This window comes from Nerophis lumbriciformis, linkage group LG19 (genome assembly GCF_033978685.3).
Source record: "Nerophis lumbriciformis linkage group LG19, RoL_Nlum_v2.1, whole genome shotgun sequence".
Lineage (NCBI taxonomy): Eukaryota > Metazoa > Chordata > Actinopteri > Syngnathiformes > Syngnathidae > Nerophis > Nerophis lumbriciformis.
In genome coordinates this window covers 25358868-25376624 of record NC_084566.2, presented here as the reverse complement: position 1 = coordinate 25376624, position 17757 = coordinate 25358868, and the positions used below count along the sequence as shown (strand labels likewise).

The 17757-nt window shown below is 40.5% G+C and overlaps 3 protein-coding genes across 3 annotated transcripts in view; 2 read left to right on the top strand and 1 right to left on the bottom strand.

Moving 5' to 3' along the window:
* The window catches only part of ranbp9 (RAN binding protein 9), a 29626-nt gene extending 24475 nt beyond the window's left edge, over positions 1–5151 (top strand). Inside the window, exons 6-14 of the mRNA XM_061979120.2 lie at positions 399–583; positions 1147–1259; positions 1373–1481; positions 3141–3298; positions 3363–3516; positions 3587–3708; positions 3793–3944; positions 4170–4281; positions 4363–5151. Of these exons, the coding sequence (XP_061835104.1) occupies positions 399–583; positions 1147–1259; positions 1373–1481; positions 3141–3298; positions 3363–3516; positions 3587–3708; positions 3793–3944; positions 4170–4281; positions 4363–4493 (1236 nt within the window). The 3' untranslated portion in view covers positions 4494–5151. The remainder of the gene's footprint in view (positions 1–398; positions 584–1146; positions 1260–1372; positions 1482–3140; positions 3299–3362; positions 3517–3586; positions 3709–3792; positions 3945–4169; positions 4282–4362) is intronic.
* A 591-nt stretch (positions 5152–5742) lies between these two features.
* On the bottom strand, positions 5743–8595 carry nol7 (nucleolar protein 7). Its single transcript, XM_061979121.2, has 7 exons — positions 8363–8595; positions 7848–7908; positions 7714–7763; positions 7526–7636; positions 7287–7405; positions 6233–6310; positions 5743–6160 (listed from the first exon to the last, which is right to left on the bottom strand). Exons 1-7 carry the CDS (start codon positions 8545–8547, stop codon positions 6090–6092), a joined length of 675 nt encoding a protein of 224 aa, XP_061835105.1. The 5' UTR covers positions 8548–8595; the 3' UTR covers positions 5743–6089.
* Positions 8596–8768: 173 nt separating this feature from the next.
* epdr1 (ependymin related 1) lies at positions 8769–17728 on the top strand. Its single transcript, XM_061979122.1, has 3 exons — positions 8769–9065; positions 16876–17084; positions 17156–17728. The coding sequence occupies exons 1-3, from the start codon at positions 8830–8832 to the stop codon at positions 17347–17349; spliced, it is 639 nt and encodes a 212-aa protein (XP_061835106.1). The 5' UTR covers positions 8769–8829; the 3' UTR covers positions 17350–17728.
* Positions 17729–17757: the final 29 nt, after the last annotated feature.

The window sequence follows — 17757 nt, the reverse complement described above, 5'->3', positions numbered from 1 at the left end:
AAACGGTATAGTTTTTATCAATTATTTCTTCAGTTTAAGAGCATGATGTAAATTAATGTAAAGTAAAATAAATGATTGTACATTGTTCTAATGTGTGGCACCTTGGGACAAGAATATGTTGATTGACAGTATAAAAGTAACATGTCTTCATTCACTTGTTTTTTTTTTTTCAGTTTTATGCATTTTTATGTCTAAAAAAATTAAAAACGCAAATCGAATTGCAATTATTGGAGAGAAAAATTGCAATTAGGTTTTTTCATAAAATCATGCAGCCTTACTCTACTCCCCCGGATTACTGTCCCAATGGGAGCACTTTGCTGTTGTCACATTTTCATGTCAGCCAGCTTTTACGAAACAGTTCTGTCCAGAAATTTAAGAACATTTTCTCTCTCCTGCAGCCCAATTTGTACCCGACCGTGGGCTTACAGACTCCAGGAGAGGTGGTGGACGCCAACTTTGGCCAGCACCCATTTGTTTTTGACATCGAGGATTACATGCGCGAGTGGAGGACAAAGATCCAGGCGCAGATTGACCGCTTTCCCATCGGAGAGCGTGAGGGCGAGTGGCAGTCCATGATCCAAAAGTAAGAGGATTAAAGCTGACACCTGTCTGATCGAGACCTTATGGACTCTGTGAAAACATCTAATGGCTTCTTTGCATCCGGAGACCAGTCACCACCATCATTGATGTGCACGGTTGTCTTGGATACAGCTGTCTTTTTGCTAAAGCCAGGCAGTGTTATTTTTCTGGGGGAGTGTGACAGGTGGTCATACCATGTTGATATTCTTCGAGAAATATACACCCTACCTTCACTTATTCGACACACCTGCTAAATATAACAAGATACTGATGACCATTATTGCCATAGCAACAATGACAGGACCACATGAATGTTCTGTCGTTATCATGTGTAGCTCTCTGTAGGACAGTGTCTGTGCTCATGCCATGTCCTGATGGGATTAACTGTGTTGCTATGATTACTTGTGCTGACTGGATTTAATCTGCATTTGTCGAGCTTGCTGTCCTTTGCTCTCCTCGCGGCGTGGGATTACAACAGTTTAAACAGGAAGTTGCCAGACTGCTGGACGCAAAGAGCTCTCATGTCCTGTCATGTTTCCGTTCACGGATCTGTTCTCATCCTGACAGGATGGTGGCGTCCTACCTAGTTCACCACAGCTACTGTGCCACCGCCGAAGCCTTCGCCAAGACCACCGACCAGGCTGTGCACGAGGAGCTGGCCTCCATCAAGAACCGACAGAGTGAGCACCTCCCCGTTCATATGATGCTGATGCCAGACTGCATTGATGAGAAAAGTGTTAAAATAAAGATATTATTTTTTCCGTCTTACACGTGCTGATTGGTTTGTTTGCAGAGATCCAGAAGCTGGTGCTGTCAGGTAGGATGGGCGAGGCCATTGAGACCACTCAGCAGCTCTACCCTAACCTCCTGGAGAGGAGCCCAGACCTGCTTTTCATGCTCAAGTATGTCTTCTAATGATGATGTTAATTGCGTCAAAACGGTCCAGTGGAAATACAACTCTGTGTGTGTGGTTTCTCTGCTCGTGCAAAATTTGTCTGCACGCACACTCATTTTTCAGGGCATCTTTGTGCTCACACGCGGACTTTCTGTCTCCTTCTCCACGTGCGCAGCAATCCACCCTTTTGGCAGTTTGGCATTGAATACAGGGTTTTCGCAACTCTCCTCTTTTCTGATTGGTCACTTTAAACGTCTGTCTCCTGGTCAGAGCCAATCCGAGGGAACATGTTGTGTCCCTTCTGAAGAAATTTAGCGTCTTTAGACAAAATAAACCTATATTAGTGTATTTTGTCATTTAATATCCATGTTTTACACTAAAACCTAAACGATGAGATTACCATCACATGTCATGTGAACATGTTAAAAATCACGATCTTTAATAATTTGATGTCATTAAAGATCTTTGTTTTTCTGGATTTATGCTCCACAGGTAATTACAATGTTGCATGATAAAGAACTAATTTTATGTAACAAAAGGTTCAGTAGCTCATTTAATCCATGCTCTGATGTCATAGTGCCACAATTGTAAGGATGAAACCCTCACAATGGGATCAAACTTGCGTGTTATTTTAGAGATTTTATTTTCAGCACTTTACTTCATAAGGAACAATATAATAGGTTATTTTGTCTAAACTTTAGTGTCTAAAGACCTATCTTCGGTAAACAACTCCCTCTGATTATCTCTGAACCAGAGACAGTAGGTGTTAAAATTAGGGCTGCAACAAATCATCAACAAAGCAACATTACCAGAACACATCCTTCATATTTAAGAGCAGCAAACAAGCAGATATAAGAAGAAAGTCTATTTGGGTAGCTAACACCATCTTACAGTATATGTTTGGCTTGCATAACGAATGTTTTTTTTCAAACACATGAGAGGACTTGTTAGCATCTACAGTTTATACCTTTTCAAACAAGATGGGTTATATGTTCTCACTGTAAAATGCTTTCAGTGTCTTGAAAAGTGTTATATAAATCTAATCCTTGACTATTATTATTATTGTAAATTGTCAAATACATCATCATTTGTCATTCTTCAGACATACTATCAGAGTCTTTTTGTTTCATTTGGTTATTGTCGACTTGAAATATTATTTATGGCATTATTATTTTTTTTTTACTTAGTATTTTTTTTAAAGTACTGTTATTACATAGTAATGCTATAATGGTAAAAGTATTATAAATATTATTTCTGCATATATAAGAAGAAAGTTTATCTGAAAAAGTCCTTGCTTATTTTAACTATATTAACTAAAAGATGCATTAAGGATACAAAATATATATATTTCTTTCGATTACTCCATTAATTAAACAAATGAATTGATAGAATGCTCGACAAATAAAATAATTGATAGCTGCAACCATAGTTAAAGTCACCAATCAGAAAGGAGGGGAGTAACTGGGCCGTCTATTCAATGCATGACCCCAAGTGCTTAAAGGAATGACCGCCGCACGCGTGGAGAAAGACACATCGCAAGTGCAGAGTCTGTGCGCGATCAGATAAATGCAGCATGCGCACAGAAAATGCGGATTTTGCATGCAAGGATTTTGGCACCGTTTTGACGCCATATGAAACCCTGCACCCTCCACCATCCCACCTTCAGGGTCCGACAGTTCATTGAGATGGTGAACGGGACAGACAGTGAGGTGCGGTGTCTGGGAGGACGCAGCCCCAAATCTCAGGACAGTTACTCCGGTTCGCCTCGCCCCATCAGCAGCCCCACCCACAAAGCTGGCAGCTCACAGTCCTCCTACCTGACAGGTACGTGTGTGGCAGATGTCTCCATGGCAGCAGTGGTTGAAACGGTGCCTCACTGTGCTCGTAGGCTTTGACAGTAACTGCTGTAACGGCGTGACGTCGAATAAGAGCCATAGCTCCTCCCCTCACAGTCACAAGCCCTGCCCCCCGGGCTCAGGCTCCACCCCCCCAGCAGCTGACAACAGTCTGAATGGAAGCCACAGCCAGCCACCTGTGACCAGGTGACCTTTAGCCTTTCCTTTCACATTGTCTGTGCGTGACTGGCTGACGTCTCCTGACGTCTCCACTCAGCAACGATGTGGACATGGAGGTAGACCATTTCACCAACGGCGTTACAGAGTCGTCCTCCAACGGCTTCCTGAACGGCAGCTTCAAACACGTGGCCGATACCGACGACTGCGACGCAGACATGGGTGTGTATTTTTTGCGTATACGAGTGTGTGTATGTGTGGTCAGCTCGGCGTCATGTGACACAACATCTTTGCCATCGACTGCAGAGGTGGAGTCCGCACAGTCCAAGCGGCAGCTGTGTGGCGGCAGTCAGGCAGCCATCGAGAGGATGATCCACTTTGGCCGAGAGCTGCAAAGCATGAGTGAACACCTGCGCCGGGAGTGCGGGAAGAACTCTGCCAACAAGAAGATGCTCAAGGTGCCCAAAACACTAACAGTATGCTGAGCTAAGATAAGCCACACATTTATATTGTAATCTTAAACATGGCCTCATGGTCCAAAGACGGACATTACAGCGGGTGTTTTTCTGCTGGATCAGTTTAAGTGGACTGTAATGACTAAAACTGAAAAGTTTAGTGTAAATCAATCAATAATGTAATCTTAAACACTTCATCATAAAAAATGCATATGTATTTTGCTCCAGGATGCCTTCAGCCTGTTGGCCTACTCGGACCCATGGAACAGCCCGGTGGGATACCAGCTGGACGCTATTCAGAGAGAGCCTGTGTGCTCCACCCTCAATAGTGCAATATTAGGTAGGGCATCACCACGGAAACGCACTGTGGCTGGACCACCTGCCTGCCTGATTGACATTGCTTTCTCCTCCCTTCTTCCAGAGACCCACAACCTGCCCAAGCAGCCCCCCCTGGCCCAGGCCGTGGGCCAGGCCGCCCAGTGCCTCGCCATCATGGCACGAACAGGCAGCGGCTCCTGCGCCTTCGCCGCTGTGGACGATTACCTGCACTAGCCCCACACTCACACACGCACGCACGCACACACACACACACACACACACAGTCCAGAAGTGTGCGCCCTCTTAGCCCCTGCCTCCTTTATTTAGCAGTAGCTCTGTACTGTAGAAACCATCTTGCTGGCGTCCTGTTCAGCTATTAGCAGGCTAAAAGGATCAGGAGGTGTTTCTGGACACACACACATTATATATTATATATAAATATATATATATATATATATATGCACACACAGCCTCCCTTTACATGGTAAATAGAAACCAGCCCCATTTCCTCCTCACTGACTGACAGCGTGATGACAGCCAAGCGTCACTAAACTTAATATCAACCAAGAGCCCAACATGGCTGCGGCCATCAGAATCATCCCTCCTGTCCTCTCAAAGAAGAAAACATGCGTGGCATCCACGGCTGACCGCCATCTTGCTCTGTGAATGTGGACCACAAGGTGGTTAGACGCCTCTTTGACGTGGACACTTCCTGTCCATTTTATTTTTGTATCAAGTTGTTTTGAAGGGGGCGTCATGTGGGAGTGGGCTCCATGACTTTAGTTTGTGCAGGTTTACAGTGTCGCCTATATGAATAAATACTTACATTCAGTTTGTGTTGAGCTCCAGCAGGCTCCACCCACTTATGCTAATAAAGGTCGAGATCACGACAGCCAGCGTGCACATTAACATTTATATTGAAACCTAAGTATGGATTGATCAAATATGATTTAACTGAAAGAACCGCCCGCCCGCCTGCCACCCTTTGAACATGTGTTGACAATGTTCTCAGCAGATTATTTTAACATCTAAACATCTCAGGAGCCTACATGACACCCCCCTCACTTTGTTGGAACAAGCGTCCGTCAGGTTACCACTTCACATGATGCTCAGAAGCAAACAAACCTTGCGCCCCCACCCCTGCACTGTGCGTGTGGTAACATTTCCACGAGTGAACAACCAAATACTTTTGAGTAGAACGATGTTGCGGCCGCATGTCCATGCTCCGGTTGGGCGTCGCCGAGCTTTTCTGTACTTTTGGTTGGGATGCGTTTGCAAACAAAAAAAAAGGCGAGCGGTCGTGTTTTAGCTTGTTAGACAAAGTGTCGTCTGTTTGAGACCTATGCATGCCATAGTACAGTGCTGGTAAGATCAACTTAGATGTCTTCTTTCCTTTCTCTCCTTCGGCCGCTGGACCCCTGCACCAACATCACGTGACAGGAATTCTGCGGCTGTGTGTCCGTTTGGCCAAAATGATGTGCAATTTGTGTGAGGGTGACAAGATTTTTTATTAAAGATGACAAATTATGCTTTTCTCTGTGGATCTCACAAAAACATTTGAGTACCAATTAATAACCTGTCAATAGTATAACTGTTTTAAAGGGTTGACAAGGTGCAAAAATGACCCAATGGCCAGAGGAAACTGTCTCTTTCATACATTTCAGGCTCTGGTTGCCAAGGTAACGCAAAGGCTTTGATTGGCTTCTGCTCACTGCCAGTGCGGGATATTTAGTCTCAGTCCAGAAGTCACGCCCAAGATGTACAATCAAGTCTGAACACCGCCTGTCACGTTAGCGTCCATATTTGTGTCCACAAGAGCCAGGGGGCCAATCAGCTGGAGGGAATGTGTTTGTGGCGCCACCTCATCTTCTTCATCTCGGCTTTGCTTTTTCTCTTTTCAGCTGAGGCATGAGACACAGGGCACATTAGAAACAGAAACAAAACAAACTGCAGTTGTGAAGACAATGTCTCACCCCAATTTTTCTTGGTAAACTCAACTGCTGCACTTTTGTTTATGGCTCTCTTATTGTGAAGGGACAGCAGCTGGTTGCCTTGGAGAAAGACAAATATGTCACATGGTTTTAATAAGATGCCGAGCTCAGAGATAGTGTGTCATCATGGTCCCGGGGGCAGGGGGACGTTTCTTTAGCAGAGCTTACCGTATTTTTTGGATTATAAATCGCTTCGGAGTATACGTCGCACCGGCCGAAAATGCATAATAAAGAAGGAAAAAAACATCTATACGTCGCACTCGAGTAGAAGTCGCATTTTTGGGGGAAATGTATTTGATAAAATCCAACACTCAAGAATAGACATTTGAAAGGCAATTTAAAATAAATAAAGAATAGTGAACAACAGGCTGAATAAGTGTTTGTTATATGAGGCATAAATAACCAACTGAGAACGTGCCTGGTATGTTAACGTAACATATTATGGTGAGAGTCATTCAAATAACTATAACATATAGAACATGCTATACGTTTACCAAACAATCTGTCGCTCCTAATCGCTAAATCCCATGAAATCTTCTTCCTCTGTGTCGCTTCTAAACAACTCTGCCAACTCCAAAAGGTATGCGCCGCTTCCTCTTGCCGTTTTCTGCTGCATATATCACTACGTCCAGCTTGTAATCTGCAGTATATGATTTCCTTTTCGATGCCATTTTTGTTCATCCCTTCTCAGTTTTTTTAAGTTACCGCCAGTGTTGAAATGATTCATTTTTATAGCTACGGACGTAGTAGCAGGTAGCATCCCATGACCCACAATGCATTTCTGCCATGACACGCCCCCGCCAAATTTTTATTGGTTGACGTGTGTGACGATTGCTGACATTCGCCTCGTCTCACGGGAATTAAATAATAATATGTGTTAATAATTTCACACATAAATCACTCCGGAGGATAAGTCGCACCCCTGGCCAAACTATGAAAAAAACTGCGATTTATAATCCGAAAAATACGGTAAATTGAGACAGCTTATGGCAAAAGTTGCCAGAGTGTAGCCTGCACTCCAAACATGGCCGCCTACTTGTGGTGCGGCGACTTCCTGGTCCATACAGTCGTGACTGGATGAAGTCTTCAGCCATCTTCTGCTGGGAGGACGCCAACTCACTAGGCTTGACAGTCACCTTGTAGTTTCCAATCAGCCTGACAAAGATCAAATTAACACTTTGGTACTCTTCATTTATTTACCAAGCCATCCACGTATATTGTTTTGTAGACATTCATTTCCATACTATTTCACTAATCAAAAAAGTATTTCCTTACTTCCTAGAGTTCTCCAGTTTTTCATTTTCCTGCTTTGTTTCTTCGTCCATGTGCAACACTTCATCTTGAGAGGTGACAGAAGCATCTTGGACTTCTTCAGAGTGGCTCTTTCTGTTGTAAGAAAATAAAAAGAAGAGTTGTAATGGAGTTTTAATGCAACACCAACTGCACGTGATCACAAAACTTACTGTGAAGAATCGATCTCCTCCAAAACTTCATCAGACAAAAGTTTCCTCTTCTGTGGGGACAAATTAAGAGGGGAAAAAAAAGGTTAAGGCTGCTTCAAATCAAAACCACTCAGTATTACAGATTTCAAAAGCACCTTCTGCTCCTGGAACAGTTCCTGCCTCTTCTTCCTCTTCTCCTTCAGTAGATCCTTCTCCCTGGTAGGCAAGGCAAGGCAACTTTATTTATATAGCACGTTTACAACAATTATTGAATTGGACCAAAGTGCTTTACAGGTTGAAAAGCATAGTGCAAAAACAAACAAAGAACATAAACAATGAATGCGCTAAATAAGATAGTGCAAAAGCAATACGGTAAAAAGGTTCGAATAAAAAGTAAAATTGCAAAATAAAAATAATGAAATAATAAAAGTGCGACAAATTGAAGAAAAAAAACTAAAGCGAAGTAGTAGTAGTTGGTAGTACCAACGCACACGAGAGATATAGCCACGGCCAAAACAAACAATAAGCATTGCCTGGATCGTACTACACAACATTAGATTTGACAACGGAGTCTTAAATAATGAGAAACAAACGTTTGTATGAGACTGCGTTTCAATATCAACACAGCCTTCTCTCATTTCCAGACTTGGCTCGCTAGCAGTTAGCTTACCTTCGAGCACTTTGCAGCGCCTGCTCGACGCTCTGCAGCGCCTCGGCCTTGGAGTCCTCAAATGTAACTTCCTCTGGCCCCTCGTCCTCGCTGGAGTCGAAAGCCGAAACAAATGTCTTCACGGCATTTTCGTTCTTTTGCTTTTTAGTCAACCTGGCTGGCTGTCCACGTTGCCTCGTCGCCATGTTGCAATAGAGGATGTGACGTTGTCACTTCCGGTTTGCAGTGTTTCTGTTTTAAATTGTTTTTATTTCCGCTCTACAAACGAAATATGTGAAAATTACATTAGTATGTAATCATAATATATTCAACACATAATTAATTGAGCCTACGCTTGTATAATGTTTTTTTTTTAATTCTGCTTTTAGATTGAACGTTTTAACCGGAAGCTGAATCGTGCCTAATACGTGGCGCTTGTGTGTCTGTGTTCAGTAAATCACTGCGTTACAATAAACTAAGGAGACGCGATGTTGCGGCTAGTTGTCGTATTAGTGGCCGCTGCAGGCTCCTTCATGCTCGGCCTGTCCCCGCTGGAAGCCTCCCCGACGGTCGTACCGTGCCTCGCCCCGCTTCAATGGGAGGGGAGGTGGGTGTTGTACGACCACGGAACCGGGAGGAACAACCGGGCCGCGGTGTCCTACGACGGCCAGAACCAGAGACTGCGAATCCTGCAGCAGCACAAGAAACACACGCCGTGTCAAAGGTCAACCTCTTTGTACTACTACTACATTATAAATACACACATACTACTTGTATTGAAGCGTGTATTTGTACAACTAGTTGTTTACTGCAGTAAAGAAGCGTGATTTTGTACTATTTGTACTACTAACAGTTTTTTACTGTAGTAATTAAGTTTGTATTTGTACTTCTAACAGTTGTTTACTGCAGTAATTAAGTTTGTATTTGTACTACTAACAGTTGTTTACTGCAGTAATGAAGTGTGTATTTGTATTACTAACAGTTGTTTACTGCAGTAATGAAGTGTGTATTGTACTACTAACAGTTGTTTACTGCAGTAATTAAGTTTGTATTTGTATTACTAACAGTTATTTACTGCAGTAATGAAGTGTGTATTTGTACTACTAACAGCTGTTTACTGCAGTAATGAAGTGTGTATTTGTACTACTAACAGTTGTTTACTGCAGTAATGAAGTGTGTATTTGTACTACTAACAGCTGTTTACTGCAGTAATGAAGTGTGTATTTGTACTACTAACAGCTGTTTACTGCAGTAATGAAGTGTGTATTTGTACTACTAACAGTTGTTTACTGCAGTAATGAAGTGTGTATTTGTACTACTAACAGTTGTTTACTGCAGTAATGAAGTGTGTATTTGTACTACTAACAGTTGTTTACTGCAGTAATGAAGTGTGTATTTGTACTACTAACAGTTGTTTACTGCAGTAATGAAGTGTGTATTTGTACTACTAACAGTTGTTTACTGCAGTAATGAAGTTTGTATTTGTACTACTAACAGCTGTTTACTGCAGTAATAAAGTTTGTATTTGTATTACTAACAGTTGTTTACTGCAGTAATGAAGTGTGTATTTGTACTACTAACGGTTGTTTACTGCAGTAATGAAGTGTGTATTTGTACTACTAACAGTTGTTTACTGCAGCAATGAAGTGTGTATTTGTACTACTAACAGTTGTTTACTGCAGTAATGAAGTGTGTATTTGTACTACTAACAGCTGTTTACTGCAGTAATGAAGTTTGTATTTGTACTACTAACAGCTGTTTACTGCAGTAATGAAGTGTGTATTTGTACTACTAACAGTTGTTTACTGCAGTAATGAAATTTGTATTTGTACTACTAACAGCTGTTTACTGCAGTAATGAAGTGTGTATTTGTACTACTAACAGTTGTTTACTGCAGTAATGAAGTTTGTATGTGTACTACTAAGAGTTGTTTATTACAGTAAGGAAGTTTGTATTTGTACTACTAACAGTTGTTTACTGCAGTAATGAAGTGTGTATTTGTACTACTAACAGTTGTTTACTGCAGTAATGAAGTGTGTATTTGTACTACTAACAGTTGTTTACTGCAGTAATGAAGTGTGTATTTGTACTACTAACAGTTGTTTACTGCAGTAATGAAGTTTGTATTTGTACTACTAACAGCTGTTTACTGCAGTAATAAAGTTTGTATTTGTATTACTAACAGTTGTTTACTGCAGTAATGAAGTGTGTATTTGTACTACTAACGGTTGTTTACTGCAGTAATGAAGTGTGTATTTGTACTACTAACAGTTGTTTACTGCAGTAATGAAGTGTGTATTTGTACTACTAACAGCTGTTTACTGCAGTAATGAAGTTTGTATTTGTACTACTAACAGCTGTTTACTGCAGTAATGAAGTGTGTATTTGTACTACTAACAGTTGTTTACTGCAGTAATGAAATGTGTATTTGTACTACTAACAGCTGTTTACTGCAGTAATGAAGTGTGTATTTGTACTACTAACAGTTGTTTACTGCAGTAATGAAGTTTGTATGTGTACTACTAAGAGTTGTTTATTACAGTAAGGAAGTTTGTATTTGTACTACTAACAGTTGTTTACTGCAGTAATGAAGTGTGTATTTGTACTACTAACAGTTGTTTACTGCAGTAATGAAGTGTGTATTTGTACTACTAACAGTTGTTTACTGCAGTAATGAAGTGTGTATTTGTACTACTAACAGTTGTTTACTGCAGTAATGAAGTTTGTATTTGTACTACTAACAGCTGTTTACTGCAGTAATAAAGTTTGTATTTGTATTACTAACAGTTGTTTACTGCAGTAATGAAGTGTGTATTTGTACTACTAACGGTTGTTTACTGCAGTAATGAAGTGTGTATTTGTACTACTAACAGTTGTTTACTGCAGTAATGAAGTGTGTATTTGTACTACTAACAGCTGTTTACTGCAGTAATGAAGTTTGTATTTGTACTACTAACAGCTGTTTACTGCAGTAATGAAGTGTGTATTTGTACTACTAACAGTTGTTTACTGCAGTAATGAAATGTGTATTTGTACTACTAACAGCTGTTTACTGCAGTAATGAAGTGTGTATTTGTACTACTAACAGTTGTTTACTGCAGTAATGAAGTGTGTATTTGTACTACTAACAGTTGTTTACTGCAGTAATGAAGTTTGTATGTGTACTACTAAGAGTTGTTTATTACAGTAAGGAAGTTTGTATGTGTACTCCTAACAGTTGTTTACTGCAGTAATGCGGCAATATGGTTGCGCAACAGTGATTGTGTCTACTTTGTAATACCATAATTGTTAAATAAAAGAGTCTTGTTCTTTGGGACCCGCGAAAAACTGCTTATAATGTGAATATTATAATTAAATACAGTATGTAGTTTGAATTTGGACTTTTACCTATCAATCTTCTGAGAGAAACGTAATGAGGTTTCTTTCTACAAGACACTTTCACAAAATTGTCACTTCATTTTTGAAAACCTCATAAAAAAACTTTTATACATATCCTGTTATTTATGTGTAGGTGATAAAGTTGATCCAATCAGGGTTTTATGCTGCCGAATATGAGTATGATACAGGTACTATTGCTATTGAAAGTACAACGATATCAACACAATATTTAAACTGATTTCATATTCTCTTCTTTTTTTTTTTTTTTACATACAATTGTTTGTTCAAAACAAATTCAATAGTGCCCAATAACTAACAAAAGTGAAAACTACTATCCACTACTCTTTGAAATATTTTGGGGTTTTTTGCCCTCAAAGTCCTCCTGTGTCTAGGGAGTTATCTCCCGAGTTTGTAAAAAGCGAGGAAAAAAAGATTTTTGGAAGAAAATAAATATTCACCAAATCATTTGGTATTGATTATATACTGATACTCCCCTTGTTATCAACACTGTCGATTAATGCAGTTTTTTTCAACCTTTTTTGAGCCAAGGCACATTTTTTACATTAAAAAATGAAACTCAGCAGCCGATATTGACAGTGAAAAGTTGTTCCAGCAATTGTTGGATATGAATTCAAATCATAACCAACCAGGCATCACTATAACTCTTGTCTCAAAGCAGGTGTACTGTCACGACCTGTCCCATCACGCCCTGACTTATTTTGAGTTTTTTGGTGTTTTCCTGTGTGTAGTGTTTCAGTTCTTGTCTTGCGTTCCTATTTTGGTGGCGTTTCCTGTTTTGTTGGTATTTTCCTGTAGCAGTTTCATGTCTTCTTTGAGTGCTATTCCCCGCACCCGCTTTGTTTTAGCAATCAAGAATATTTCAGTTGTTTTTATCCTTCTTTGTGGGGACATTGTTGATTGTCATGTCATGTACGGATGCGAACGGTGTCTCTGCTCCACACGCTGTAAGTCTTTGCTGTCGTCCAGCATTCTGTTTTTGTTTACTTTGTAGCCAGTTCAGTTTTAGTTTTGTTCTGCATAGCCTTCTCTAAGCTTTAATGCCTTTTCTTGGGGGCACTCACCTTTGGTTATTTTTGGTTTAAAAATTAGATACCTTTTTACCTGCACACTGCTTCCCGCTGTCGGTTGCATATTGTGATCACGACAAACCATGTTCCCGACATCTACCTTAGCTACCTGCTGCCACCTACTGATATGGAAGAGTATAACATGGTTAGTCTGCCAAGCTCTAGACAGCACAGACACTCAACAACTTGGACATTTTGTACAATGTGCTTTCAGACCATATGCATGTCATATTTGAGGCCAGTTTTAACCGCTTCACAGCTGGAGTGCGCGCTCCTGCCCGTCTCTGTTGAGTTTTTAACCCTTCCACTGCTGGTCAGTTTATTACTGCTTTTAACCAGGTTTTTTTACCTTCTGACTCTGTTTTTTCTGACACCGAGAAACTCAATGCATTGTTTGACTCCACCTGTGAGACAGCCTTGAACTCAGTGGCTCCTTTTAAAAATCAAAAAGGCTCAAACTAAATCAGAACCCTGGTTTAATGATAGAACCCGTGCGATCAGACGTGAGTGCCGCAAAGCTGAACGCAGGTGGAAGAAGGACAAGCTTCAGGTTTCACTCCAGATTTTAAAAGACTGTTGGCATGGATATCAGAGCACAGTAAAAGAGGCAAAAAGAGAACATTTGGCAAACATTATTGCCTCAAATAGTCTTGACCCTCGTGTTTTATTCAAAACCATTGACTCTGTTCTTAATGCCCCTCAGCCTACATGTTTGGAACCCTCCTCTGAATTGTGCAATGCCTTTTTAGAGTATTTTATTGATAAGATTGCCACAACAAGGGCTCTCATTTCTGTTCCGACCTTTGACCCTTCTGTCCCGTTTAACTACTCTGCTGTTTTCAATCAGTTTGAGCAAGTGACTCTGCTGCAGTTACAAGAATTAACTAATCATATGAAGCCCTCATGATGCTGTCCCTCCTACATTTATTAAAGAAGTATTTTCTTGCATAGGGCAGCCGGTTCTTAACATTTTAAATAGCAGTCTGTCTTCTGGTGTGGTTCCTACCAGTTTTAAACACGCCGTGGCTCAACAACTTTTAAAGAAACCTGGTCTGGACAGTTCAGTTTTAGCCCATTTTAGACCCATTTCTAAGCTGCCTTTCCTCTCAAAGATCTTGGAGAAGATTGTTTTTACCCAGTTAAACACTTTTTTAGAGGACTGTGATATTTTAGAAGTCTTTCAGTCTGGGTTTAAACCCCTCCATAGTACCGGGTCAGCATTATTAAGGGTTTTTAATGACATCCTTCGAGCAACAGATTTAGGTGATCATGTGATTTTAGTTTTACTCGATCTAACAGCAGAATTTGATACGGTGGACCATAATATTTTAATTAGCCGCCTACAGCATCAATTGGACATTTGTGGTACTGCTTTGAGTTGGCTGAAGTCATATTTGACAAACAGGACCTTCTCTGTAAATGTTGCTGGTTCTGAATCCTCTGTTGCTCCCTTGACATTTGGGGTGCCACAGGGCTCAATTTTAGGACCACTGCTCTTTTCTATTTATTTACTTCCCCTGGGCTCAATCCTAAGAAAGCATGGTATTTCTTTTCATTGTTATGCTGATGACACACAAATGTATTTTCCGTTAAAGAGAAATCATGCCTCTTCAATGCAGCCACTACTTGCTTGTCTTGATGATATCAAGGCCTTGATGGCCTTAAATTTCAATGAAAAGAAGACAGAAGTAATAGTGTTTGGACCTAGTGGTACATGTGAGCTCCCCCGTGTTGACTTTGGCCCTTTGGCTTTGCACGTTAAGCCCAGTATGAGACTTTGAACTGTTTTTAACTTTTTAACTGCTTTTTATCTAACAAATTGTTCTTAGGATAATTTGTATTTGCTTTTTCAATGTGTATTCTGTTTTAAATGTTATTTTTTAGTCTGTGCTTTGCCTGTATTTATTTGTGGTGTACAGCCCTTTGTTCTTCAACTGTGGTTGTTTTTAAAGGGCTTCATAAATAAAGTTGGTATGGTATGGTATGGTATCAAATGAATAAAAATGACAAGGGTGTACCCCGCCTCCCGCCCGAATGCAGATGAGATAGGCTCCAGCACCCCCTGTGACCCCGAAAGGGACAAGCGGTAGAAAATGGATTGATGGACAATACATTTGACAGCACGTTGGGAAGACTATGTCTCCCGGCTGGCCTGGGAACGCCTTGGGGTCCCACAGGAAGAGCTGGACGAAGTGGCTGGGGAGAGGGAAGTCTGGGCTTCCCTGCTTAGGCTGCTGCCCCCGCGACCCGACCTCTGATAAGCGGAAGAAGATGGATGGATGGATGGACATTTGATGGTGTTCTTTACAGCATTTTACTGTAAATTGAAAAAAACTAAAAAAAATTTGCGTTAAAATTCTGTTGACTGATCTGCCATATTTTTACTGTAAAATCTACGGTTGTTGTTTTTAACGGTGTGTTACTGTAAATCAGTGGTTCTTAACCTGGTTGGAGGTACCGAACCCCACCAGTTTCATATGCGCATTCACCGAACCCTTCTTTAGTGAAAAATAAAATGTCGGTTTTTTTCAAATTCAAGACAAAGTTACCGGTATATGTTTTTGGTAACACTTTAGTATGGGGAACATATTCTAAGTTACAAAGACTTAATTTAGAGTTATTTGGACACTAGGGGAACATATTCCAAGTAATAAAGACTTAATTTAGAGATATTTGGTTAGAGTTAGGGTCAGGGTTAGAGGGTTAGGGTTATAACTAGGCCATGCTGAATAAAGCATTAATAAGTACTTAATAATGACTAGTTAAGAGCCAATATGTTACTAATTTGCATGTTAATAAGCAACTAATTAATGGTGAATATGTTCCCCATACTAAAGTGTTACCATGTTTTTTTACTGGTGCATAAAATGAACCGTGCATGAACATCACCTTGTTCAAACAACAAAACCAACACAGTGCATAAACTCACAATAAATTACACACCTGCAAACCAGTCAGCTGTTGCCGTATCCGTAATACACCGATAAGGAGAAGTTTGTATTTACACGATGAGTCGGGTGTGTTTTGACCTCCGCCGAACCCCTGAGGCCGACTCACCGAACCCCTAGGGTTCGATCGAACCCAGGTTAAGAACCACTGCTGTAAATGAAAAAAAAAACGATACATTTGTTTTTACGGTACAAAAACTGGCAGCTAAGTTGCCAGAATAAAAAAGGAACTTGTACTGTTTTTCCATTAACAATATAATGTTGTAAAAAACAATGTAAATGTAATAGTAAAGTTATGGCAACTAAGCTGCCAGCTTTTTCCATAAACCCCCCCCAAAAAACAGTGGTACTGTTTTTCCATTTACCGTAAAATGTTTAAAAAAAAACAAACCACTATATACTACAGTAACATTTTGTGAATGTAAAGTTTTTACTGTAAAATCGACAGTCGCCTTAAAACAATTGATATAATTAATAATGAAATCCAGAGGCAAATTCATACATTATTCGCTGTTGCAAGCGGCCCTCTGATAGCAGCCATAACTGCGATGTGGCCCTCAATGAAAACGCGTTTGACATCCTTGGTTTAGCGCAATAGATGATTACAGTAATACATCGTTTATTGCTGTTAATCGGTTTTGGACATGACCGCGATAAATTAATTTCCGCCAATTAGGAATGATTAATTATAAATCGAATATTTCCATAGCTGAAACATAAAAAAGCTGTGTACTACCTTCTAAATACATGTTTCAACATTTTAAGAGCCCTCTAGACATGAAATAACATCTTTAAATCACCTTTACACTCTTTTAATCCAATATAGTAATGCTGAGCCAATCAGTGGCCACGATACTGAACACTGTGATCTAATAGGTTTGGTCTCATTTAGCGGCCAATACTACTGTAGTATGGATCTTTTTAGTTAGTTTAGCCATTTATGCTTTAAGATGCTTAATTTAGGGCAAACATTTTGTTGACTATGCTTTTAAAAAAATACAAAAAAATATGTGATGTGGTAAAGCCGCAATATTTGAAGCACGATGTGATGAGGAACGCCTGCATTGACTCAGAGGAACCCTTTATCAACATCAGTATTTGGTGTTTTTTGCTGTTGCAGGTACTTTGAGTACATCTTCTTGTACGACAGCATGGTGATGTTCCAGATCGACCAGAAGACCAAAGAATGTTCCAAGGTGGCTATGACTGAGGCCTGGGACCCCTTCGACATTCCAGACAACTCCACCTTTGAAGACCAGTACATCATCGGCGGTCCTGGGGACAACGTGGAGGTTCAGGAGTGGTCTGACAGGAAGCCGGCGCGCAAACGTGAGTCCCACCAAGTTGACACGAGGACAACCGCAATGGCGGGGTGAATAAAAACCTGTGGTGTGTCCCAGATGAGACATGGGTGGGCGTGTACACGCTGAGGGACTGCTACCCGGTGCAGGAGACCTACATCAAGAACAGCAGCGTCACCACTTCCACTCGCTTCTTCAACATCCAACTGGGCATCAGCGACCCAGACGTCTTCAGCCCTCCCAGCACCTGCCAGTCAGCACGACCCCTTGCTATGACTGAGTCCCGCTGCTGAGGCCTGACCTTTAACCTTTAACTTTACACCGTCCATATTGATTGGCTACTTATCGATTTTTGATCTGGTATCAAGATGGTAGGATTACCTCTACTGCGCAAGTTTTTATTTTATTATAAAGTCAAAACCAATGTTTTAAAAGACACAATCATTTGTGGATTTTGAGGATTTAATAACTTGATGACACTTTAAAGTCCGAGCAATTATAAACACTCAGTAAAGTTAACCATTTGTATGCTTGGATTTTATTCTCTCAAATGACAATAAACGTATAAAGAAATGTATCACACCACAGCTGATGTCTTAATTTGCATGTCATTAAAATGATGAAATTGTCGGAGATGACAAATAAATCTAAATAAAAGCTGATAATCCTGCACATTTGTGGGTTTGCCGTTGTTTTATTTA